The sequence below is a fragment of the Cynocephalus volans genome, chromosome 3 (genome assembly GCF_027409185.1).
Source record: "Cynocephalus volans isolate mCynVol1 chromosome 3, mCynVol1.pri, whole genome shotgun sequence".
NCBI classification, from domain to species: Eukaryota; Metazoa; Chordata; class Mammalia; order Dermoptera; family Cynocephalidae; genus Cynocephalus; species Cynocephalus volans.
This window is the reverse complement of record NC_084462.1, coordinates 21,236,611-21,261,704: the sequence shown is the minus strand read 5'-3', so window position 1 is coordinate 21,261,704 and position 25,094 is coordinate 21,236,611. Positions and strand designations below refer to the sequence as shown.

Below are 25,094 nucleotides of genomic sequence, written 5' to 3'. Positions count from 1 at the left end.
TGAGTGAGTTATGGGAAGGGAGGGCCTACAAGATGAAAATATCATCAGAAATCAACTCCCCTAGAGGGTTCATTGTCAAACAGGGTTCATGGGATATCACCTTCCGGGAAGGCAATGCCACAACTTGTAGCAAAGCTTTGAAAGTCTTCATCCCTATGGACCCAGTAACCCCATTCTGGGGGATGTAGACTATGGATAAAGATTTTTGCACTAATAGGTTCATCTCAGTCAGCACTGTTCATCATAAAGATCAGAGACAACCCAAATAAGTGTCCAATAATAGGAGAGTTAGTTAAATTAAGGTACATGTATACAATGCAATAGTAAGCAGTCACTAAAAATGTTGTAGCAAGAATTCAGTATGATCTCTTAATTTTGTTTTAACGTGTTTGTTATATATATCAAGAAATAACTTGAGGAAATACACCAAAGCATTCACACTTCTACTCTCACTGTCTGCTAACAGACCGTATCTCCAGGACTTGGCACCAAGTGATAAGACATAGTAAGCTCTCAACGCGTTAAAAACAATGAACACAAAATGCAAACACAAAGAAGAACGTTCGGCACATTTTGGCTCAGGAACACTGGTTTTCGCTGAATAATGACCTGGTGCATGGTTTTTTCTTACAATTTTAGATTCCGAATTTTCTAGAAGGACTTTACGTCATCGCATAAGTTATAGTTATCACATAAAAAGGGGATCGACGCCCTTAGAGTGGCCTCGGGCGGGAGTTGGTGAGTGGGGGGGGGGATCCTTTCGGGGTCCGAACTCCGACCTCGAGGCGAGGGAGCCCCCCAGGCCGGGCCGCGCCCAGGCCATCGGCGCACAAAGATGGCGGCCGCCCCGCCCCACAGCCCTCCGAGGGGGCCCCCCCGCGGCCCGAGCCGAGCGCTTCCGAGCATTGCCGAGTGCTCCCGAAGCCCAGAGGATCCCCAGGAGCCGCGCGGGCGGGAGCGGCCCCGCCCGGAGCCTGAGAGCGGCCGCGGCGGTGCGGGGGAGGGGAGGCCGGATGTGAGTGGAGCGGCCATTTCCTGTTTCTCTGCAGTTTTCCTCAGCTTTGGGTGGTGGCCGCCACCGTGCTTCGGCTTCCAGTTCGTGGAGGGCGAGGCGGCGTGGACAGCGGCCCCGTCACCCCGTGCCCCGCCGTCCGCAGCCGCGCGTCCGTCCGCCAGCCGTGCCCCGAGCCAGCCACTTTCCGCCTCAGCGCCCGGCCGCCGCCGCGGCTCAGCGAGCGGCCCAATGCAGGCCATCAAGTGTGTGGTGGTGGGAGACGGGTGAGTGCGCGCCGGGGTCGGGGGTCGGGGCCCGGGCGGCCGGAGTTCGGGCTGGGCTGCCGGGCGGGCGCGGGCGGCGTCGGGCCGGGACTCGGGCCCAGGCAGGCCGGCGCCCGCCGCGGTCTCGCGCAGGCCGTGGGCCCGGATCTCGGCGGGGGGCGCGGGGCGCGGACGGGCGCCCTGCCCCACCCTCCCGGGCCTGCCGGCGCGGGCCTGGTTCCGGCTCCTTAGTGGGGGAGGGCAGCGCAGCTCGCTGCCCGGGGGGAAAGTGAACTCCACCCTCCCGCTTTCTTCCCGAGCCCGCTCCCGCCGGACGCCGCCCGCCCGTCCCGTGGTTTTAGGCGGACTTGGAGACTTTTGCACTTTTTTTCTAGGTCCTTACATTACCCTCTCGAGCCCCCTCGAGAACTCTGCTGGCTAAACAGATCCTATTCGCTGAATATTTGCACGGGCCGTTTTGGTGACCTCAAACTTATTTACGACCAGGTTTCTTCGACGTGTACTTCACCACTTTTAGGGTTCTTGAAATGGTTATTTACGCCCTTTCCGCGGAGAAACCTTTTAAGATGCTACCTGTGAGGAGCCGGGGGTGATGAAAACTGTTCTTTTCTTCGAACGTGGTGTGGTCATTTAAAAGAACCCGCAAGAATCGGCCTACATTTAACGCGTTAGGTTTGGGATGTCGCAGAACTGGCTCCCTGGGACTCTAGGCATTTCTTTTCATTACTGTCTGTGGTGGTTCAGGGCCGAGAGAAAGACAAGACTTGTCTCATGCAGTTTTTTTTTTCACGCATAGAAACAAGAATCTCAGTGTAATCCGAGCAAAATTGCGCGTCTCAGCATTGCCTGTGTAGGTTAGTGTTAACGAGGAAGCTGGAAGAATTACTACCAGTTTCATCAAACTCAGAATGCAACTGGTGCATTTTCAAGTTGAGTAAAGTCGAAGGAAGAGTTCTGGCATCACTGTTAACTTTTGGTTAATCCCCAAACTTATCATTAGGACTGATTTTGCTTTTATCCCTCTAAATGAATTTATGGATTTTTTTCAGCTTATTTAGGTAATTTTAGTTAGACATTTGAAATTGTTTCTGTAACTCAGACGCAAGAAGGACAATTAGACAACTGATTTTTGTAAGATGCCTGTCTAGGATTTGTCTCACAAATGTGAAAGATTATTAACACTTCACAGTTCTATGTATATAACTAAAAATTGTGAGTTTCACTTACTTAGGAATATGTATGCTGCTTGTTTTAATCTTTTAAAAGAAAGCCTTACTTTGTCATTTTGGAAAAAATGTTCAGTTAATTGGTTTGATAGTGAAATCAATGAGTTAGTTTAAATGAAGTTTTGATCCTTTTATGTAGTAAATTAACAAAACATGTGACTTTATCTTAACATTTAAAGTATCTGAATTTCCTTTAAAAGTTAAGAATGCGGAACCAATAATGCTTAGAATATGAAGTACTACTAGCTTTTTAAAAAGGAAATTGCTGGTAATTCAATACCCAACCATAGTATGTAATTTTCTTATTCAAAAATTTCTAAAACTAAAACATAAGCACAGCAGATACATTTAGTTTATTTCGTAGTAATAGATTATGACCTCTACCATTTGTATTGTCTTTTTAAAATCTAGTCAGGTACTTGTTGAATGCTTACTATGGGATCTGGATCCTCCAGTCAAATCCCCACCCCACCACTTACTCATGGTATGGATAATCCAGAGCACATCACTCATCCCCCAAGAGAGATGCCTCAAAGGGAAGTTAGACAAGACTGAACAAAATGCTCAGTATTAAGTGCCTCATAGGTGCTTGGCCCCTTGCTAAGTGCTTAGTAAATTCCAGGTACCATTATTGTTATTGCTGTTTCTACTACTGTGAGGCTGTGTGAAGGAGTATTAGGCATAGAAAACACAGTTCTTAGCCTTGAGTTTTTGGTCGACTTTTTAATACTGTATTTAACATTGATATTAACTAGGGCTAAGCAATATTAGAAGTGAAATGTACCTTTATAAAAAAGTTAAAGCCGTATTACTTTAAATAAAGGATGATATGTAGCAAATGTTACTTTAGTGAAAAGTCTAGATATATAGTTTTCCATACCAATAATATTTCTTTGCTTTTAACCGAATAAACTCCATTCATGATATCGTTGGGATGTTCTTTTGTTCAAAAGTTGTTAAAGCTGTAAGGATAGGTCTAAATTTTGTTGGGCTAAGTAGCCACCGTAATGTTGTGGAATTTGAAACAAGGGACAATTTAAGCAGCGAAGGCAAACTGATTTAGTTTCCACAATTGCAAGCTTTCTCATTTAAAAGATATTCTTAGGAATTATGGTTTAAAACTATGTTATACCATATTATAATTAGGATCAGCTACTCCATAGTCTTCTAATGGATTATTTCCTATATAGAAATTTAATTGGCATTGGGTATAAAATATGAGATAAGATTTGATACTTTTACTTCTAAGATGGTCCTTCCTGAACACAAGGCCTATAACTTTTATTTGGGGGACCTCTGCCCCAAGATTTTTCTCTCAGCTTTACTTAGGGAAGACAGCACCTTACATTTGAATATTTACAAACAATCATTTTTAATAGTGTTGTTTTAATAGTGTTGTTTTGTTTTAGAAGGCTGGGAGTGAATGACTTGAAACCCTTCTTGTTTTATACATTATACACAGTGGTGTTCAGATTGGGCTAGTGGTCTTTGTAGCCTAGTGTTTAGCTTAGACATTGCTGTCCAGGAGTTTTTTAGTCGAGCATCATAAATGCCTTCCATGAAGTCATTCTTACAGGATTTGTGCACCATTTACTCTCTACTTCCTTGACCGCATGATCCATGAATTTATTTAAGCTCTTCGTGAATTATCTTTGTGTGTTTTCCTCTCCAGGCATGGGGTTCCATCTTTCTTTCTGACCTGTGTAAAGGCATTTGAATTCTGTACTGGCTTCCAAATTTAGGTTTAGTATATGACTTTGATCTTGGTTGGTAAAATTATATAAAAAGCTTTTTCTTTTTTTTAATTTCAAATGGTCATCCCAGGAAAATTTTGGGGGTTGGGTTAAGGAGGAAAATTAGGAAGCCATTTTTAGAAACCTTAAATCCAACCTTTATATGGTTCTTTCTTTTCCATTAGTAATCTAATTTAAGTACTTCCTACTTTTTCACCTCTGTATCACCAGGTAGCTCTATCTTATAATTGTACGTAGTCTTCCTAGAAAGGAGCTGTTTTGTCAGGAATCCTGATACCAAGGCAGTTCCCATATATCATCAGAAGGATTTTTTTTTCTACAATATTTTAATATTAGAAATTTCATCATAAAGAAAAGTTGAAAGAATCGTATAGCCAACACCCACATACCCACCGATTAGATTCTGTGATCACCATTTTGCTCTGTTTGCTCTATCACGTCTTCCCATTATCAGAGGGGATATTTTAAGAAGATTTAATAGAGGAGTTGATTTTGGAGAATTGGGGTATCGTGCTGTTAGATACTGGGGAAAAAAATCTGCAAAAAAAAAAAAAAAATTCTTGTTTTTGGACTCTGTATCTTGACTCATATCAACTATGCCATGGTTAGACTTTGAAGATTCTAGAAGGGTGATCTAGAGTAAAGCCTGCCTCAGACTTCAACTCCGTTATAGGTAGCATCTTCAGCCTTGACTGTTCAAGAAACTTTATGCAGAATCTTAATTTTTTGAAGCCTCTAGTGGTGACAATGCCTAGCCTTCTGTTCATTTGTTGTGATGTCACCTGATGGTAGTAGAACATCAGAAATTCAGATTGGGTTTTGTGTTTTTTTTGTTTTTTGTTTTTTTTTTAAGATGACCGGTAAGGGGATCTTAACCCTTGACTTGGTGTGGTCAGCACCACGCTCACCCAGTGAGCGAACCGGCCATCCGTATATGGGATCCGAACCCGGGGCCTTGGTGTTATTAGCACCGCACTCTCCCGAGTGAGCCACGGGCCGGCCCTGGGTTTTGTGTTTTTGTAGCACTAAACTATTAGTTTGTATATTTTTCTGAACATATTCTCTGTCTCTGTATAGTTATTCATTTACTAAAAGTCCACTACTACAGAATCTCTGTACCTTATTTCTCAGTGCAAATTGGGAATCTTCATTTAAGGTTTTTCATTTATTCAGTATGTATGAATATATATTTAATATTTCTAATTCACATTTCCACTACATTCTAACTTGTCCTTAAGATCTATGTACTTTTAGCCCACAATATATGGTCTGTATTTTGGTTTACAGTTGTCATTGGAAGAATCTGGATTTTCTTTCCTAAGATCAACTTATCTTTAAGGGGGCGGGGTGCAGAAAGTTCTTACTTTTGTGCTTCCTGGATCTGTTTTCTCTGTCTCTCTTTTTTTTTTTTTTTTTTTCTTTTGGCGGCTGGCTGGTAAGGGATCAGAACCTGTGACCTTGGTGTTATAAGGCTGGGCGCTAAGCAACTGAGCTAATCAGCCAGCCCAATGTGAGGAAATTGCCAGTGCTTAACACTAAAGTTTGCCCACTCTCACCCTTTCCAAAAAAAAGTAAGTAAAAAGTTGTCTTAACAAAAATGAAGAACATAATAGGAACATAAATTATTGGCTTTAATCTTGGTTATTTCTACAGGATAGGGCAGGGGAAGCACAGATAGGTCAAAAAAATTGTAATGTCATGAACTGGGGGAAATTTATTATAGAACTGACATGAACTTCTAATAGACTCATGTTCATTTTCTACAGTTATGGCATCTTTCAAAGATTAGAAAGGAGTTGAACTGAGCAGTTAAGCATATAAAATTGGAAATTTCAAAGCAAATAGTAACTTCCAGAAATTCTGCAGCAGCATCAGTCAAGGCCATAACCAAATAGAGCTTCCAATCTTCATGCAAGGAAAGGCTGTTCGCTTAGTGCAGGTGTTGACTTTGGCCTCTCTAGTTGATTTGTGCAGTGTGTTTACAAGGAGTGAATAAACACACTAATGGGAGGGAAATAGCCTTTTCTTTTTCTTTTTGTTATCTGTTTTTTAAAAAACTAAGTAAAAATTTAATCAAAGGTAGGACATATATTTATTTAAAAAGTCAGAATTCTGTAATTTAATCATGTTTTAATAGGACATATATTTGCAGTGAATAATGATTGGTAGTAAAATTACATTCTGTCAAATTACACCAGTACCTTGAGTTCCTTCACAGTTAAGCCTTTCAAAAGATGATTCCTCAGCTGAAGATGTAGTTCAGAAAAGGAAGTTGTAGAGCATTTTAGACACAGTTGGTCATATTTATACTAATGGCTTTGTTCCTCATCCAAGTGCTAATGACATTTTAATCATGACAGTCAAAACTGTTATAGCTGCTTGTCCTTGGCATTAAGTAGCAAGAATTGTTAACATTTTGTTTGGTGGCTGGCCAGTACAGGAATGGACCTTCGTGTTATCAGCACTATGTTCTAACTAATTGAGCTAATCGGCCAACCTCTATTGATGTTTTTTGCACAACAGCATCTGTCCTTTTGAAAAAGGGTTCACGGGCCACCCATGGCTCACTTGGGAGAGTGTGGTGATGATAAGACCAAGGCCACGGGTTCGGATCCCTATATAGGGATGGCCAGTTAGCTCATTTAGGAGAGCGTGGTGCTGACAACACCAAGTCAAGGGTCAAGATCCCCTTACCAGTCATCTTTTTAGAAAAAAGAAAAAGAAAAAGGTGGTTTACTTGTGGCCTGAGATTCCACTCTTCCTCAGCTACCACATCCAGCCCATGGCCAAGCCAGGCTTATTCTGCCTCCTGTCTGAGTAGCTCATGAAATGGGTCATTTGTCTTCTCCATTGAAGTTCCTCTCTTTGGTCTGGACCACCAGGGTGGTTCCTGGCACGCAGCAGCAGCTTGCTCTGCCTCTTGCCCTAGTTTCCCTCAGTCCTCTTGCCACACTGCAGTCAGAGGCTTCTGAAAAAAATTTTTTAAGGTAATATACATATATGGGGAGGGTGTTCTTCTTAAATCTAATGCTTTCTTGGCAACTTAAAATCTTCTGAGGCTTCCCAAGTAGGATTGAGTCCCATGTCTTTAATAAGAAGAGGTGATATCTTCAAACTTCCCTCTGCCCCCTTATTTCTTTAAATTATTCTGGGCTTCTTTCTGTCTTGGGCCTCCCCATATGCTGTTGTTTTTGTCCCCATTCCCTCACCCCCAAATCCTGTTCCTTCCCCACCCCAATCCTAAGTCTTTTTTTTTTTTTTTTTTTTGGTGGCTGGCTGGTACAGGGGTCCGAACCCTTGACCTTGGTGTAACAAGGCAGTGCTCTAACCAGCTGAACTAACTGGCCAGTTCAGTAAAGTCTTAACATGCTTGCAGCTGCCTCTGACCGCCCCTTGAGATTAGGTTAGATCTTTTGCCGTACATTTCCAGAACATCTTTAATAACATCTATAATTTTATATAATCATTGCAGTTTTCATTTTTTAATTCAATGGCTGCATACACTCCATGAGGTCTTGTCCATTGCATTGTCTTTAGCACCTAGTACATTTCCTGGCATAACACACAACTAGTATAAATTGAAATAGAATTAATGCTTTCAATAGTTTGGTGATGGAGTTGGTAGTTTTACATCCATTTTACAGGTGAGAAAACTGAGACATAAAGAAGTTGAAACTTGTCCAAAAATTACAGCCAGTAAGTGTGAGAGAGTCTCAAATCTAGGCTTCTGACTCCCACCAATCTTTTTTTTTTTTTAATTACGTTTACATATTAATATTTTTTTACATTTTCTGATGTTGCAGAGCAGTTGGAGGGGAGGGGGAGAGGGAAAGGAAGAAGGAAATAGGGTGGGAGAAGGAGAAAGGAGGAGGAGCGGGGTTGAGGCCTGTGGCACCCCCCTCATTACTGCAGGGGAGACCAGGGGGCTTCCAGCAGTGTCTTGGTCATTGCTTGGCTGGGTGCAGATGTCGGGGGAATGTGGCCGAAACCCTTGTCCCCCCACCGCTCCGGCTCCTGGGGCTCTTCCTGAGGCAGCTCAGTGCTGTCTCCCAATCTTAGGCTCCTGCTCATACAGGTTTATTTTGACATTCTAAGCTTTTGACAAAATATATGTCCAATGAGTCATTTCTGTTTAGAAAGCCTTTCAGGAGTTGGAAGTTACCTCCTGGTGATGTAATGTTTGACTCAGGTCTTTGGGGTGGGGAGTTCCAACTTTTGTTAAGCCTTTAATAATTTTATGAGTGAAACAAGTATTGGCAAGACTGGATGTGCCTGTAATCTGCCCTTGTTGAGAGGTTTTCACCTTAAGCTAAGTGAGGGAAAATAGGAAAGCACTTAACTTCTTTATGGTGTTAATTTACTAATTTATAGTAGTTGCGATTGAACAAAATCTTACGAATCAGAACATTGATGTATCATCATGACTTTGGTAAACCAATGAAACTAACAGAAGACTGCAGAGAGATGGACTCATTAAGGAGAGCATTTAGGGAATTTAACTCAGGGTGCCAGGGACTTTGGCTCTCAAGAAGCCCCTAAAGTTGTCCTGTGAATATTGTAAAATTTGGAGATTTTTTTTGCTAGTGGTGCAGCGATCTTGATTTTTAGGTTATATTCTCTTGAAAAAAATTTCAAGTGATTGGGAGACTTTCAGCCACCACTCTGACCTCTGCCTGATGGCAGACTGGTGATATTAGTATTAGTCTGTACCCTTTACAAGTTGTGCAGGTGGTGCTCCTGTCTCTGGAGTATTGCTACGTGGTTCTCTGCTTGGGAAGTTTACTCCATCACCTCTGAGTCATTAATTAATATGTCTGAAGTAAATTTTGCTACCCCCTGCTTTAAAAGCTTATGGTGATGTGGGGGTTTGGTAGGAGGGAGGGGGCAAACGAATACGGATGAATTAATGTGAGAACAGTTATGTGTGGTGGTTTATTGACTAAGGACTCTCTATTAAGAAAACAGTCATTTATGATTACCAGAGGGAAGGCTTTAAGAAAGTGGTGGGATTTTGAGCTGTGCCACTTAGAGGCAGCAAAATAAGTTACTTATGGAAGTAACAGTGTAAGTTGCAGAGAAAAGCTATGTTTGTATATTAGTATTAATCAAAATACTTTGAGGATACAACTTAAAATTCTTGGATGAAAGCCTTCTACAAATGTTCACAGAGGAGACTTTTTAAGTTTTAAAATGTTGTTCCTCTTGAACCTTGTACTTAGTTAGCAACTATTTCTTGACTGTTAGTGCAGGTATCTAAACAGAACGTGAGGGCCGGCCAGTAGCTCGCTTGGGAGAGTGCGGTGCTGATAAGACTGAGGCCACGGGTTTGGATCCCTGTATAGGGATGGCCGGTTAGCTCACTTGGGAGAGTGTGGTGCTGACAACACCAAGGGTTAAGATCCCCTTACCAAAGGTCATCTTTTAAATAAATAAACAGAACGTGATGGCTCCTGTCCCTACCTTTCTGAGAAATTCTTGTTTACTTTAAATTTCAGGAAAAAGGGTTATAGAAACTGATTGTTTTGTTTAATGCTAAGTGTATGGTATATACTTCTTGATTTTTTTCTAGAAATTGTTTTAACAGAATAATGAATGAAAGGATTCATGTTAACTAAGCAACCTTTTTCCCTCTCTCTAGAGCTGTAGGTAAAACCTGCCTGCTGATCAGTTATACAACCAATGCATTTCCTGGAGAATATATTCCCACTGTGTAAGTATCTTCGGTTAAATCAGTAATTAATTTGTTTGTGATATGTTTCTTGGATTCCTTTGACCATTTGTTTTGCTATAAAGCCGTTCTTAATACTTATATGTATAGATGTTATTTATTTTCCTCTCAAACATTCACTGAAGTCTAATTATAAGATATTTTGGGCTTTTAAAAAATACTTAGTCAATGTAATGTAAAGTTTTTTTATACTGATGGAACAAACACAGTTTTCCTAATCGATTTTTAGACATTCAGGAAACAAAAGAAAGTTTAACTGTGAAGTATAGAGACTGGATAATGTTGTTAAAGAAACCAGAGCCGGACCAAAGTTTGATCAGAGACAGTACTTGTCAATATAAAAATTTCACATAAATTTGGCTCTCTGGGAACTGGAATGTCGAGTATTCCCTTTGGTTTTATTTGGTGTTTTCTGGTAAGTCATCAGTCGGTTACATGGCACTATTGAGTTACAGGGCTTTGAAGTTGAAGTGGGGTGGGAAGGCAGTGTATAGGAGGATAGTTTCGGTTATTGAGTTTTGAGCTGCTTATTCCCTATGGGCAACAGTATTGGGTGAAGATGGAAAAGTGCTTTTCTGATGATGGAGTACCAGGGAGCCCCTTGTAGCTTCATACTATTCTGCCCTCTGGCCAAGGTGAGTGCTTGTGTCTGCACGCTGGAGGAGGCACTGCCTCAGTTCCCACCCATGTTCACCTCCTCAGCACAGCACACACACTTAAGTGCTCTCCAAAGTGTCAGGCACACTTTTTTTTAATGTAAGTGGCATTATAGTGTCCATGTTGTCCGGAGTTTATGGTGAGGGTTTTTCTTACCTACATGTGTAGATAGAGCTTAAATCATTAGTGATTAATGACTTTGAAGTATTATAACTGATTTAACTGCTGGTCACTTGGGTCTTGGGGGGTTGGGGGGATTTAGAAACAGTGCTGTCTTAAATGTCATTGCACATGTCTTCGTACATACTTGGTAGATTATTCCAATGAAATTGTTCCAAATCAAAAGGGAATGGATGTTTTTAAATTTGGTAGATAATACCAAATTGCCATCCAAAAGCTGTCACTGAGCTGGCTGTGACTGAAACAGCCTCTTACTACACACTGTGGTTAGCTGGGTGGAAAAGTTATCTCACTATTTGCATTTCTGAACACCAGGGAGGTTAAAATCTTTAAATGTTTACTGTCCATTTGTAGTCTCCTGTGAATTGCCCATTGAAATCTTTTGCTTATTATTCTACTGAAACTTTTTATCGAGGGAACTTGTTGTAAATAAAAAATATCAATCTCTTCTGTCTCTAATTTGTTTTAGAACTTCATTATGGTGTCTTCTGCCATGTAGAAGTTTAACATTTTTGTGTAAATAATGCCAACTTTCTCACACCCCATAGTTTTACGTTGTACTTAGGGAGGCCATTCTTACTTAAATGATGCAAAAATATTCTCTGGGGGATTTTTTTTTGTTTTTATTTTTGTTTTTGTTGGCTGGCCAGGAAGGGCATCTGAACCCTTGACCTTGGTGTTATCAGCACCACATTCTCCCAGGTGAACTAACTGGCCAGCCCCCTCTTTAATATTTTTTCTTGGATTTTCAAGGCATAAGTTTTTATCTGTAATTCATTTAGAATTTATTTTTGGTATAATATAAGGCAAGGACCTGATTGTTTTTCCTCAGTGGAGCGGGGGTAAGTCACAGTACCATTTATTGAACAGTCTATCCTTTTCTCATGGAAGCAGGATTACCACATACATACATAAAACCCTTTTTTTTTTTTTTGAAAGCCAGTTTGGTCATTAAATTCTGTAAATCAAATTGGAGCCTTACTCAGACCTTGTCTCTACTATCATACTATTACAGTGTAGTAAGACCCCTGAACTTTCAGTGTTAAGAGTATATAAAAATAAATTTTTGACTTAAAAGGTTGATATATTGTATCCTGTTTGGTACTTGCTCTGGTTTGAATTGCATTGCCAGTTTTGTTTTGTTTTGTTTTTTAATGAACTATTCTGACACCAGTAGCAATTTTTAAAGTCAGCTTTATTTTGCTTTGTCAGCCTGTAGACTTTTCTCAGTTGCCTTTTCCTGTAGTTTAAACATTTGGGAAATCAGGTACATTCACTTTGAAAACATTACGGGGTAGCTTCTAAAATCAGGTGTTTTGTGTTACCATTGCACTTTGGTTGCAGGCACCGTTGACCAAGACATTCCTAAGTAACACCCTGCAGTTCAGGTAGGCATTCTGGAAATGCTGCAGAGTACATCTCTAGTGGCAAGCCACCTTATTGAAAATGAGTAAAATATGGACATGGAAAACTCAACAAGTGGGATTTGAAAGAGGGGCTAATTTTACACTTTATTTCTTCCTGGGAAGAAAATTTTTAACTTTCTATTTGTTAAAGGCTAAGTGTTTTTTTTTTTTTTTTTTTTTTAATTGCTGACAGTAATTTGTTTCACTTAAATTTAGTAACTTGTCCTCTGTTTCTCAGACATTTTTCTTTCTCAAGCTGTGCATTTGGTTTGTTTCCCGTTTGGTTTAGGCTCCCCCCACCCACTCTCGCTCCTCTTCCTTGTGCCTGTAGGAGCATTTCCAGTCCATTCCTGGCCTTCTCAGTCCACCTCCTCTAGGATGCTGGCTAGGACGGCGACTTAGACTCCTGTTTGTGACTAACCTTTTTTATTCCATTCTACAGCTTTGACAACTATTCTGCCAATGTTATGGTAGATGGAAAACCAGTGAATCTGGGCTTATGGGATACGGCTGGACAAGAAGATTATGACAGATTACGCCCCCTATCCTATCCACAAACAGTAAGGATTGCAGCTGATTTTTAATGTATCTTTTAGAATATACAATTCTTATATGTTTAGTTAATTCATACCACCTATGGATTTGCTTATACTGCAGTCATTTAGGTATATCAAGAAATAGCAAGTAAAGTTAAATTACTTCAGTAGTAAATATCCCTGTAGGGGCAAGCCATGGCTTTTATTCTTTGAGCATTGCCAGTTACTCCAATGCTGTGCATTTTATATTTTTTCACTTAGTTTTAGGACAACCATATGAGATGGGTACTGTTTTGTTTTGCAAACCAGTTTTTAATAGCAGTTAGTTTGAAGACGATTTGCTTTGTGACAGTTTTATACCACAGAATCAAATTAAGCAGTTAAGATTAAGGTTTCTTTAAACCAAGTTAGTAACTAATCTGTTGGTTTGATACTTTTCTTCTGTAAAATGCATAATTTCTGTGTCTTTAGTACCTCAATCTTTTCAATGTAGATTGAGGTTTCAGTTTTGTTCACTGTGTCCAGTCAGAAAAAAACTTTTAGATTAGGTTTGCTTCTGTATCAGACAATGAAATGATTTATTTACCAAAGCTAATTAGAGCAGGAAGCCGGCAGATACAGTAGGTACTTAGAAGACAATGTCATGGTTTAGAAGCCACTTTTCTTTAAATAAGCAGTTGTCTTAACATGTCCTTATCTTGTTGCGTATTTGTTCCTCATTTTAAAAAGTGTATTTTAAAGCAATTTTGAAGACAAACTAACTGGTTGAAGGGAAACTTAAATATGCATGAGAGCAACAGAGCAAATTCCTTGGGTTTAAATCCTACTCTCCCACTTCTTAGCTGTTGGATCTTGGGCAGGTTTCCTCATCTCTAGCCTTTACTTGTTTCCTTGTGAGGCTAGATGAGTTAATAGATAGATAGACATGTGCACTTAGAATAGTTCCTGGCATGTCACAGACACTCCAGTGTTAGCCGCTGTTAGGATTCATGGTCCTTCATATTTGTATGTATTCATCAGTCTAGAGAGCTTCTAGTTCCAGTTCGTGCTCATGAGTGGAAGTTGCTTTGAGTGCTCTTGGCAAGCCCGGGCTGGGCAGGGTGGCTGGGGTCAGTGTCAGGGAGACATTCTAGAGAAAGGCAGGCTTTGAGCCCTGATTGGTGGGTAGCCTTCGATTGATTTAACGATTACTTTGTTTTAGGAAGTAGTATGGGTGAAAATGACTAGTTCCAGTTTACCAAGATCTTGTACTTTTTTTTTTTTTTTAAATGAACTTCCTGTTTAGTAGTGAAAATTTTAAACTTTTGAATACAGCATTTTCTCTGTAACCGTCATTGTCTTGTACATTTGTTTCCTGTTAGAAGTATTGCCAAATATAGTCTCTGTGCTGTAGATTTTTGGTAATTATCTTTTAGCTGAGTTCTAGTTCAGAGTGCTAAATAAAGATCAAAAATATAAAATGGGAGGTTTGAATTGGGTGGTTTCTCAGTTAATCTACAGCTAAATATTAACTGATTAAATATTAAAAATCAGCCCATAATCACCAGATGATTTGAATTTTTCAATATCTTAGGAAACTGTTCTATACCAGTGGGTATTTAATAATTCCCAATTTTAAATGGATTTAAAAACATTGATTGGTAGAGCAGTCTCCAACCTGCTGGACACATCTAGAAGGGCATGGTGTCACTTCCCAGAAATGGGAGCCACCCTACTGTGACTCAGGAGGAGAGGCCTTTTTTTTCAAAGGGGGTCATTCATAGAAGTCAAGGGTGATTTGGCAAAAGTCTCCCTTTGTGTGCTAAGGAACACTTAGATAAGTAAGGCGTACTTTCCTCACCTCAGATTGAATAACGCTGTAGTGTGTGAGGCCATAAATCAAAAGTGGGTATGTCCTCATGGGGCTAGAACTTAAACTTTTTATGTGTCATCTGTGTAAGGTGGCAGACTATTTTTCTATAAAATACTTGAATAGCAAGAAGGGAGTAAGACATGATTTTTTAAAAATTTTTATTGAATCATAATTGATTATACATATTTTGGGGATTCAGCATTGACATATGTTGATCAAATCAATATTACTAGCATATATATTGTTACAAATTGTACTTATTCTTTTTGTGCCCCTTGTCCAATCTCTCCCAGTCTCCCTCTCCCTGCTCCCCCTCACCTCTGATAACCCTAGATTTCTTCTCTCCTTCTGAAAGAGTAATGGTTACTTTATTTGTTGCCTAGATCATCTGTCCAGTGCTGAGAGATGTGTTCAGTATTATCCTAGAGCAGATGCTTCTTCTGTCACTCTGGATTGGGCTTTGTGGAGAGAGACATCCTCTTCTTTTCTTTGGTCTCTGCTGGTGTAAGACACGATTCTTGCCCTCAGGTAGCTCACAGAAAAGTCCCATAAACTGATAGCTGTGTAGTATACCACATACCAGTATGGAGGGGAGGGGGTGCTTAGGGAGCTGGTGGGGAGAGCAGTTAAAGACACGCCTGCTCAGACGGCTGCTTTGGAGATAAGGAAGTTATCTTGGTATCTGAAGGGCAGGCCCTGAATGCTCAAATACTCTGGTGCCTGGAAGGTCTCATTCTTTTGAGTCACACTGTCCGACTAAGAGGAATGGGCTGTGGGAGTTACAGGCTGGCACCATGCTCTTTTGTTGACAAAGGGGAAAATTTTAAACTTTATCCTAAATGGAACGTGGTCTCTGGTTATTGGCTCTGCGGTCTGTAGGCCTGTTTGTGTGGCTCATCCAAGACTCTGCTCAGACCCACTCCTGAAGGACCAGTTGGAAGGTTGCCTATCTAGGGCATCCTAAAAAGAAATGTTGCATTTCCTGTGGTTAATTAATGTTGGCATCCTTCTCTGTTGGGTAGCTCTGTGTACCTAAGTTAAATCTGTTTAAACCATTAATTCTACTTAGTTCTCCAAAAGATGATGAGCTAGTAGTCATCATTTTCAGTTGAAATTGCCCTTCGAATTTTTATTTTTCCAACTTAAGTAATCCTTAGGGCTTTTCTATCCTATTATACATTATTTTCTCTTAAAAATACTCTGTAAGTTCTGTATACTCATCTTCAGTTGGCATGATCAGAATCAAGGTATGCTCAAGTGTACTGCTCAAGGCCAGCACCTTAAATTTTGCAGGTGACTGTATTTGCCTGCTTGTACCAGGATTTAGTGGTGTGAGTGAGAACATGATTGACGTGCCAGTGTTGTAACAAGGCCTGAGCCCTATGTGTTCTAGACCCAGGCCATGCAAGCCGTTTGCTGAGATTCTGGGCCTCTGTGTTCTGTCAGCCAGGAGCCCAGTGTGTCGGGCCATTGTTTTCACTTTCTATGTGTGCTCTGACTTGGGAAAGGTTTCAGAATACAGGGCTTAGACTACTGAGACATAAGATAAAAAGAAAAACCACACTTTAGCTTAGCAGTTTTGAGTTTAAAAGGCCTCAGCCTTTGTTAGGTTGGCTGTTACAATTGTCAGTGTCCTTCAGCCAGAGGTCACTAGAAACACACCTGTAGTTAAATACAATTGGGTTTGTTACCTTATTCTTTGCCTCAAGGGAGACACACACCTGGGGACTGCGGAATCTTATCTAGAAGGTGGGGAATGAAGTGCGGCTGCAGCTGTGATTGTGAAGAAGTCATTCTTATATTGGCTGTGAGGGGGATGTGTGGTGATTTTATAGTGTGCATAGTGACTTTGGAATTATCTGCGCTTAGACAAGATGATGAAGTGGTCTTACATTTACTTTTGGTCTCATTTCAGCATGGTCACACTGTAACCTTGTCTTATGTTGGTGTCTGGGAGATTGTTCTATTCAGTAGGAATACCTTTGCCGTTGAGAAGCTGTGAGCACCAGGCCAGTTCCCAGAAGGCAGGGGCTGCTTTTCTCTTTTTTCTAAGGTTGTCTTTCTTAGTTCCACACTGATGACAGGTGTCCAGCTTCTTTTTAGTTCTGCCTTTTCTCTGCCATGTTTATATATCCTTGTCCTTTTCTCTGTGTTTAAAAAATCCCAAGTGCCCAAAAGTAAAATCCAGGTGGAAAGCATTTGGAAGAGAATAAAATAAAAGAAAAACAGTATGGCTTTTAGGGTAGTGAGATGTGAGCCATCCAGACGTCTGCCCGGTTTCATTCCATTAAAAGCAGACTTGACTTTGTGTAGATTGTCCCACTGCCAGGTAGAGGAGGCAGCAGTCAGAACTGCTCTGGCTGTACTTATGACCCGTGATGAAATGGTTTGTAATATGGGAGTAGTCAAGTCATTGAAGACTCGCCAGGTTCATAAAGGGCATGGTGGGGGTCTGGTGCAGTCAGAAATGTCTTGAGGATCTAAAGAAAGCAGTGTTCAAGTCCACAGGAAAGATGGGCCAGTGACCAGAGACAGCCTGAGGCTCTAACATGCGCCAGTGACCTGAAGTGAGAGACCCTTAGGTAGACACGGGTAATGCTCTCTGAGGTGCTCTAAGTGTTACAAGGACAAGGAAAAACTAGAGACTCAGCCAGGTGCGGCCGGCTAGCCTCCATGTGTTGCGGAAAGCAAAGGTGAGGAGTTGATGTTGGGAAGTAAGTAGCAGAAGCACTAGGTGTGTTTTCTGAAAACTGTGTTTAGGCTGGAGAAGAAAAGGGAACAAGGAAGGAGCAGGCAGATGGCGTGATGCCACTGCTTGGCTCTTGTGCACTGTTTCTTCTCCATCAAACAAGATGTTCTTAAAAATTGAAAAGGGTGCCAAAGATGTGGTCAGAGGATGTTTTGAAGCTGCATTTTTGTCACTGATCCCCAATGAGTCTCTATTGCAATAAAGATTTGGCACCATATCAACTCCTTGGGAGGACAAATCTTCAAGAATAGCCCATAGATTAAAAAAGGATAGTTATGAAAATTAGTATTCTCTTTGAAATGTAAATCAGAGAAGCTTGAGTGAGAGGAAATTAAAATAATTCTTTCATCTTCCTTTTCTTAAAAGAATATCAGGGTTCAGGGCTGGCCTGTGGCTCACTTGGGAGAGTGGTGCTGACAACACCAAGTCAAGGGTTAAGATGCCCTTACCAGTCATCTTTAAAAAAAAAAAAAAAAATTCCAGGGTTCTGCGTTGGAAGAGCAAGTCTGTCCATTTTTATTGGAACCAAGAAAAGAATTGAAAGTGTTGTGATAAACACTGGGAATGTCGTCACTTCTAAAACTTGTCACTGTGGGTTGGCCTCATCCCAGCAAAGAGGTCAGGAACTGAAGATCTTAGTGCAAGCAGCGCTGTTTATTTTAGTGTTGCAAGTCCATAAATTCAAACCACACTCCCAGAACTAGGGGAGGACAGGAACAAAATTTCTGCAGAGACTTTTAATGTTCAGGCAGCATTAAAACTGTCAGCTCTCAGACCTGGCCGTGTTCTGGGAGAGCCCTTTGTCTGGTAGGGATGTTGTACAGACAGGTGCCTTTCCTGTTTGCTGTGGCTTCAGTGGGGCTTGTGTCTGAGAACTTGGACAGAGCTCTTTGAAAGATGTGCCATTGCTAATGGATGCCAGTGACTGTGCCTTTATGTTGAGGGACGCTTGGAACACTTTCATGTTGTAAATACTGGAGTGTGCTGCTACAGCTAGAAGGAACACCTTCGCTGCATCCCCAGTATGTGCCAACTTCCGTCTTCACTGTCCTTGAATTACACAGGGATATCCCCTTTTGGCCAGGTTTCATGGAGTGTTTCAGTGGCGTTTGGCATCAAAGACATGTTAAATCATATGGTTTTTGGATCCTTCGGGAGGGTTGAGACAAAATTCTGATAAAGAATCAATAACAGGTTATATTGATTTTTATTTTCCTCAGTTTGTACTAAACTCAAACAAAGTTCTCGTGCATTACTAGGTTGGAGAAACGTATGGTAAGGATATAACCTCCAGGGGGAAAGACAAGCCGATTGCCGTATGTAAAATTTTTAGTCGACTTCAGTTTCCAGCTTTATCTGTTCTCTCATTTCACTTAGTTTTCCTAGGATTTCTTATTGAGCCTCAAGTTCCTTGAGTGTGTTACATTTAATTCACTCAAGGTTGGGGCTTTGCTTGATAAAATAAGCTTTCATTAGAGCGTGATGGTTTACCTACCAGCTTGAATTAAAGCAGTTCATCACTGCTTTCTTTTTTCCTTCCAAGTGAAGGGAGGCTTAGAGAGAGAGGGCCTCTCTCCTGGCTGGTTGGAGACATAGCTGTGGAGAATCCACCTGTAAGCTCACCGTGGCTGTGTGCTGTGCCAGAGCAGGACTAACCTTGCTGCCAGGGTCTTCTTTCTCTGCTTTGGTGTCCGTGTCGTGGGGCTGACTGGGGCGTGGCTGTGCAGTGCTGGTGAGCTAATCCAACTGGGCTTTGAGATGGTTTGCAATCATCGGATGCTGGGATGCCGCGGTGATTCCTGGACAAGCTTATGCATGCGCCAGCATTTTTAAAATGTCATTTATAAAAAGCTGTTGTGTGGGATGTTTCTTTCCCCTTTAGGTACAAGATACCAGCTGGATGGTTTAAAGTATTAGCTTGGGAATTGTGTGCCGTTACAAAGTAGCATAATTGCCTTTTTCCAGGAAAATGTTTTATAAACCTAGCATTTTAGAAATTGTTGGGCATTTTTTTTATACAGGTAAATGTTTGAATTTGACTTTATGTACAATTCAGAATGGGAGGAAAAACTCAAGTATTTTACATTTAGCCAAAAATTCTTTCCAAGTATGTATTCTGCATCTACTTTTCCTTTGCATCTGTACTTTAGCTGCAACTGCTCTGGGTGCAGTTCTCCAGAGGCTCTGCTTGTGTTTGAGAAACTGACAGCGTGAGGGTGGCTGTCAGCCATGAGGATGCCACTTACACACGAAACCTTCCCTCCTGACGGACTCAAGTAGCAAATACTTGAGCCCCTGTCCCTACTTTGTACCAGGGACTGTGACAAGCAGTTCCTAGTTAAGCAATTTAATTGGAACTCAGTGATAATCTAAACATGTTTGTACTTAACATGCAAAAGGGGAGCTTCGTGAAAAACATACCATTTATAGATAATGTTTTAAAAATGTACTGCTTGCGGGAAACAGACAAACTTTTACAGAATATTGGGATAGTACTTGGTTTTATCCATTTATACAAAATAGGTTCCCAGTCAAGAGTTAGGAGTGATAAAAAGAGGCCTCCTGAGGTCTGGTTTGATGCCTCCCTCGCCTCAGATAACTTCCAGCATATTCTGCCATTTCACCCTTTTTCACAAGTAACTGGTTGCTTGATGTGCTGGTTCTTGTTTGGGAGCTGTCTGACAAACTGAAGGGGTGTATGCAGCGAGCAAGCTTTTGACATAAGTTGCTGGCACCTAGAAGACACACACCACATCTGAAGATTCATTCTCAGCAGCATTTAGAAAGCAAAGTACATTTGTCATTTTAAGATCCTTTTCTAAATGTTTCCTTATGTTTCCTTTTTATAGGATGTATTCTTAATTTGCTTTTCCCTTGTGAGTCCTGCATCATTTGAAAATGTCCGTGCAAAGGTAAGTGGGGATTTAAAATATATGTGTATAGTTACATGATGTCATCCTCAAGAAGGAATATTAAAAATACGAATGGTGGGGGGAGCTGTTGTAATCAGAGGAATTTTTAATTACTTAAATTGGTTTTAGTAATTTTACTACTTAGGTACATAATCGGTATTTTAAGTATATGACTAATATGTAGAGTTCTAAAGCTTCAGGTTCTGATTCAGAAATAGCGTGTTCCTCATTAAAATTAATGAAGCATTTTGGAGTCAGTCTAATAAAAGAAATGGTCGTTTCTTTCTACTCCAGCATCTTTCACAAACTTCTTAGTGAAAATGACGAGTGAGGAAACCCTTCAGTTGTAGTGATCTGGGATGCTTGCAGTGGGGATGATGGTGGAAGAGCTGAGACCCCCACCTGGGTAGCTTGTCTGTTCTCATCCCTGTGGAGATGATGATTTTTCTGAGATGACCCTAAGAACTTGGCTTGTTTTACCAAAAACAAAGTGATTTCCTTTTAGGGAGCTACCTTCCTTTCTTCCCTTTCCTGCTCCCTACTGTTACTTGACAGGTAGAGCCCTATAGGGTCGGGTCATTAGTCTTGGAAGTCTGGCTTGCTAATCAAACACCCACAGGATATTCCTTATGGTTCTTTAAGGTTTGAGTTAAAGGTGTGAACCGCACAAAGACCCTGTAGGGAAGGCAGGGGCTGAGGTTGGGTGGTTGACAGTTTGACTGCTGTTGGATGTAATTTAGATGAAAGAAGTTTATGCAGAGGGAGAGTGTTACAATCTTTGTTCCTTCTTCACATCTAGTGGTATCCTGAGGTGCGACACCATTGTCCCAACACTCCCATCATCCTAGTGGGAACAAAACTTGATCTTAGGGATGATAAAGACACCATTGAGAAACTGAAGGAGAAGAAGCTGACTCCCATCACCTACCCGCAGGGTTTAGCCATGGCTAAGGAGATCGGTATGAAATCCTGCATTTTTCTTGTCTGCTTTGCACATCTTTTATTTTAGTGACAGAGGCTGGAGTGCAGTCTGGGAAAGTAGAGAGTGTGTTTCTCCTACTCAGGGTCTGGCTTACTTGTGGGGAAGTGAGGCCCTTCTGGGTGTTAGTGCTAGCTTTCAGAAGACAGAGGCAGGGTTAGGAGGTGGCTCTGCCACACCAGCAGAAGGTGCTAGGTCCCAGGGGAGCTGCCTCTTGCCATTGTTCTGATCAGAAGAGATTCTGGTTGAGTGTACCTTGCTGTGTGGCTCTTTCTTGTAGGTGCTGTAAAATACCTGGAGTGCTCAGCTCTCACACAGCGAGGCCTCAAGACAGTGTTTGATGAAGCTATTCGAGCAGTTCTCTGCCCACCTCCTGTCAAGAAGAGGAAGAGAAAATGCCTGCTCTTGTAAATGCTCAAGTCCCTCGTTCTTGGCCCTGTCCCTTGGAACCTTTGTACGCTTTGCTCAGAAATGGTGGAGCCTTCGCACTCAATGCCAAGTTTTTGTTACAGATTAATTTTTCCATAAAACCTTTTTGAACCAATCAGTAATTTTAAAGTTTTGTTTGTTTTAAATGTAAGAGTTCAAACTCACATTCTATTAAAATTTAGCCCTAAAATGACAAGCCTTCTTAAAGCCTTATTTTTCCAAAGCCCCTATTCTTGCTCAGATTAAGAGTTGCCAAAATACCTTCTGAACTAAGTTGCATTGTTGTGCTAAGAACACTAAGCACTAAACTGTTTAAAGACCTTTGTTTTTAAGAAGACTATAGCTTCTGAAGTTAGGAGATGCAGACACTTTCTAAGTGGTTTTCAAATGTGTAAATCAGAACAGCCTCTTAATGAAATGTTGCCATTTAATGCATCAGTAATTTATCAAGCCAGGTTCGTTACATAACATTGTACTGTATGTCGTAATGGGATGAGTGGAACAATTCAACTCTCTGAATCAGTCTTTTTGATTTTGTAGTGAATTTTTTAAAAAGAAAATTAGTTAACTAGCTTTTGCTGATACTTTGAACAGAACTCTTATTCATGTGTTTCCTCTAATGAAGTATTCTGCTCTTAGCTGTGGGTGTGCTGGGGTGGAGTGTGTGGAACACTTGATGTGATCAGAGGATGAAGACAGTATTTTGACAAAAGATGAAGTGGAGATGAATTTACACTACATTGTACATGGGATAATTAAACTGAATAAAAGTGTCACGGGTAAAAATTTTAAAAGGTTAATTTCTGTCAAACACAGATGATGATGATGATGAAAGGTCGGTATTATCAGTAAGTGTTTTCTTAAGCTTTTCCTTTTTCTTTTACCTGCCATCCCTGCCAAAATTGGGCATTTAATTCATCTTTGAAATGGTCATTCCCATAGTTGCTAACTTAGTAAGTGCTTTTCTTATAGAACCTCTTCTTAATGAGCAATATGCCTCCTTGTATTATAAAATCTTTCTTAATAATGCATTAGAAATTTTTTTTGTAGATTAGTAAAAGTGCATTCCTGTTTTCTTGTTACTTTATTCAAAGCTAATTAAGTGCTTTCCTTAGTTTTCTAGTAACTAGGTGTAAAAATCATGTGTTGCAGCTTTACAGTTTTTAAGATTTTAAATATTATTAAACTATGAACCTACTTAACATCACTGTCTTGCCAGATAACCAACACTGTCACTTGACTAATGCTGACCCTCTTTACCTCACCCACATGGACACATGCTTCCTGTCATTGCTTTGCCTAACAATGTTCCTTTGGGCCTGTGAGGTTCTGTAAACTGTGCTAGTGCTAACAATGTTCTGTACAACCTAACTCACTGGCAAGAATACAAATGTTGGACCTTTCAACCACTACAACAAAATTTTTTAAATTGACAGTTGCAGAATTGTGGAGTGTTTTTACATTGATCTTTTGCTAATGCAATTAGCAGTATGTTTTGCATGTATGACTTAATAAATCCTTGAATCATATGACTCGTAATACTTGAATTTTTGAGAACTTGATGAACAGCTCCCAGTGTGTGTGTTTGCCTCAATTGAAAATCCTGGGGGCCGAGCCCGTGGCGCACTTGGGAGAGTGTGGCGCTGGGAGCACGGCGACGCTCCCGCCGCGGGTTCGGATCCTATATAGGACCAGCCTGGCTGAGTGCCGGTCATGAAAAAGACAAAAGAAAGAAAGAAAATCCTGGTCTGTTGGAGACATTCATTTTCAATGGATGTGTTCACACTGGAGGGACAAAGGGAGTGCCATCTCCAGGGGAGAATGTGGGCAAGTCCACAGTTGAACAATACATTGAGGAGTGGGGTGAGAAGTGACATTCAGGTTGGGATCTGTTGACTGGTGATGAGATGCTCAAATGGAGCTATCCACATGGGGGCATGTCCTTGCACACACATCTTAGGCCAGAACTCAGGGCTGAAGATGAAGGCATTGGGAGCTGTCATAGACTACCCTGGCAGGGTGGATGTTGGACTGTAAGACCTTACAATTGAACTTTTACTATAAAAAGGTTCATATTAGGATTTTTTATTTTTTATTGCTTTGAAGATTGTTTTATTTTTTACCAAAGATAAACATGAAGTTTAAAAAGATCAAACAGCTCTGAAGGTTTGTTATATAAACAGCAGTCTTCCCCCTTCATACTCTCCAGAGGCAATACTTTGTTCGTTTAGCTAGTTTTTGATACGTACCTCCACATGTCTAAATTACATGCTTTTCTTGCTGGTTGAATCTTTCTGGTTCAGCCATTGACATTGACCTCACCGTGGAAAGCATGAGGCTTTTCTCCCTTTCCCAGCCACACCACCCCACAGCCCTCAAGGCACCTCTCTCATCCCTTCAGTATCTTGGTGGGCTCTCCCAGTTTCGTGTCTCATAATTATTGCTATGTGAACTGTTCGTAACTGCCATGCAGTAACAGAACTTTGCCTTCCTGCACAATTTTTGGTTTCCTTTGGGTGGGTTAATGCTTTATTTTTGCTTAGTTTTCTGTGTACTTATTGGTAACTGCACTTCCATCTGTTTAAATCTCACAAAATGTTGATGTATTTGTATTTTATCAATTTTCATTTTCCTGAAGTTTCAGAATCATTTGACCTTCACTTACGTGTTGATCTTTTATTTCCTACCTCCCGACTCCGTTTTTTGATTTACTTCATCCTGATGCATGGCTAGCTTCTCCAAGAACTTCCTGGGAAATGGCATGTGGTATGTATTTTTTTTTTTTTTTTTTTTTTGTCTTTTTCGTGACCGGCACTCAGCCAGTGAGTGCACCGGCCATTCCTATATAGGATCCGAACCCGCAGCGGGAGCGTCGCTGCACTCCCAGCACCGCACTCTCCCAAGTGCGCCACGGGCTCGGCCCTGGTATGTATTTTTAAGCTGTAACTATTCTACTATGATACTTTTGGCTGGGTCTAAAATTCTAGGTTGGTAAGAACTTCCCTTTAGATTTTGAAGGAAGTTCTTCCATTGTCTTCCTTAGCCATTTCCATTGCATTGGGATGTCATTTTTTTAATGAAGCTTGTGAGATTTTCTGTCTTCCATGTCATAGAGTTTCATTTTATTCATTGTGCTCTGCACTTGTGGCCTCTTTCCATCTGGAAACTCATGTCTTTCAATTTTCTGTTCTTTCTAGAAATGTTATTCAGATACTGGACCTGCTAGAATGGTCTCAACCATTTCCATTTCCCAGTTTGTCTTTTTCTTTCAGCTTATTTCACTTCTCATGCTTTTAATTTTCAGCGTTTTTTTTTCCCACTCTAAATTTTCACTTTTTAGCCTCCTGGGTCACTTTTGTGATTGCTTGCAGCACTTCTGTGTCTCAAGCCATAGCTAGAGTTGTTTGG

General features: G+C 40.9%; 1 protein-coding gene across 2 annotated transcripts; it reads left to right on the top strand.

The window, feature by feature from the left end:
• Positions 1–948: 948 nt before the first annotated feature.
• Positions 949–23,215, top strand: RAC1 (Rac family small GTPase 1). Of its 2 annotated transcripts, XM_063090899.1 has the most exons (7): positions 949–1,278; positions 9,897–9,968; positions 12,672–12,789; positions 18,626–18,682; positions 20,216–20,278; positions 21,078–21,237; positions 21,538–23,215. In XM_063090899.1, the coding sequence occupies exons 1-7, from the start codon at positions 1,244–1,246 to the stop codon at positions 21,666–21,668; spliced, it is 636 nt and encodes a 211-aa protein (XP_062946969.1). In that variant the 5' UTR covers positions 949–1,243; the 3' UTR covers positions 21,669–23,215. The 2 variants fall into 2 exon arrangements, with proteins under 2 accessions (XP_062946969.1, XP_062946968.1); XM_063090898.1 differs by lacking the exon at positions 18,626–18,682 and having other exon boundaries at positions 955–1,278.
• Positions 23,216–25,094: the final 1,879 nt, after the last annotated feature.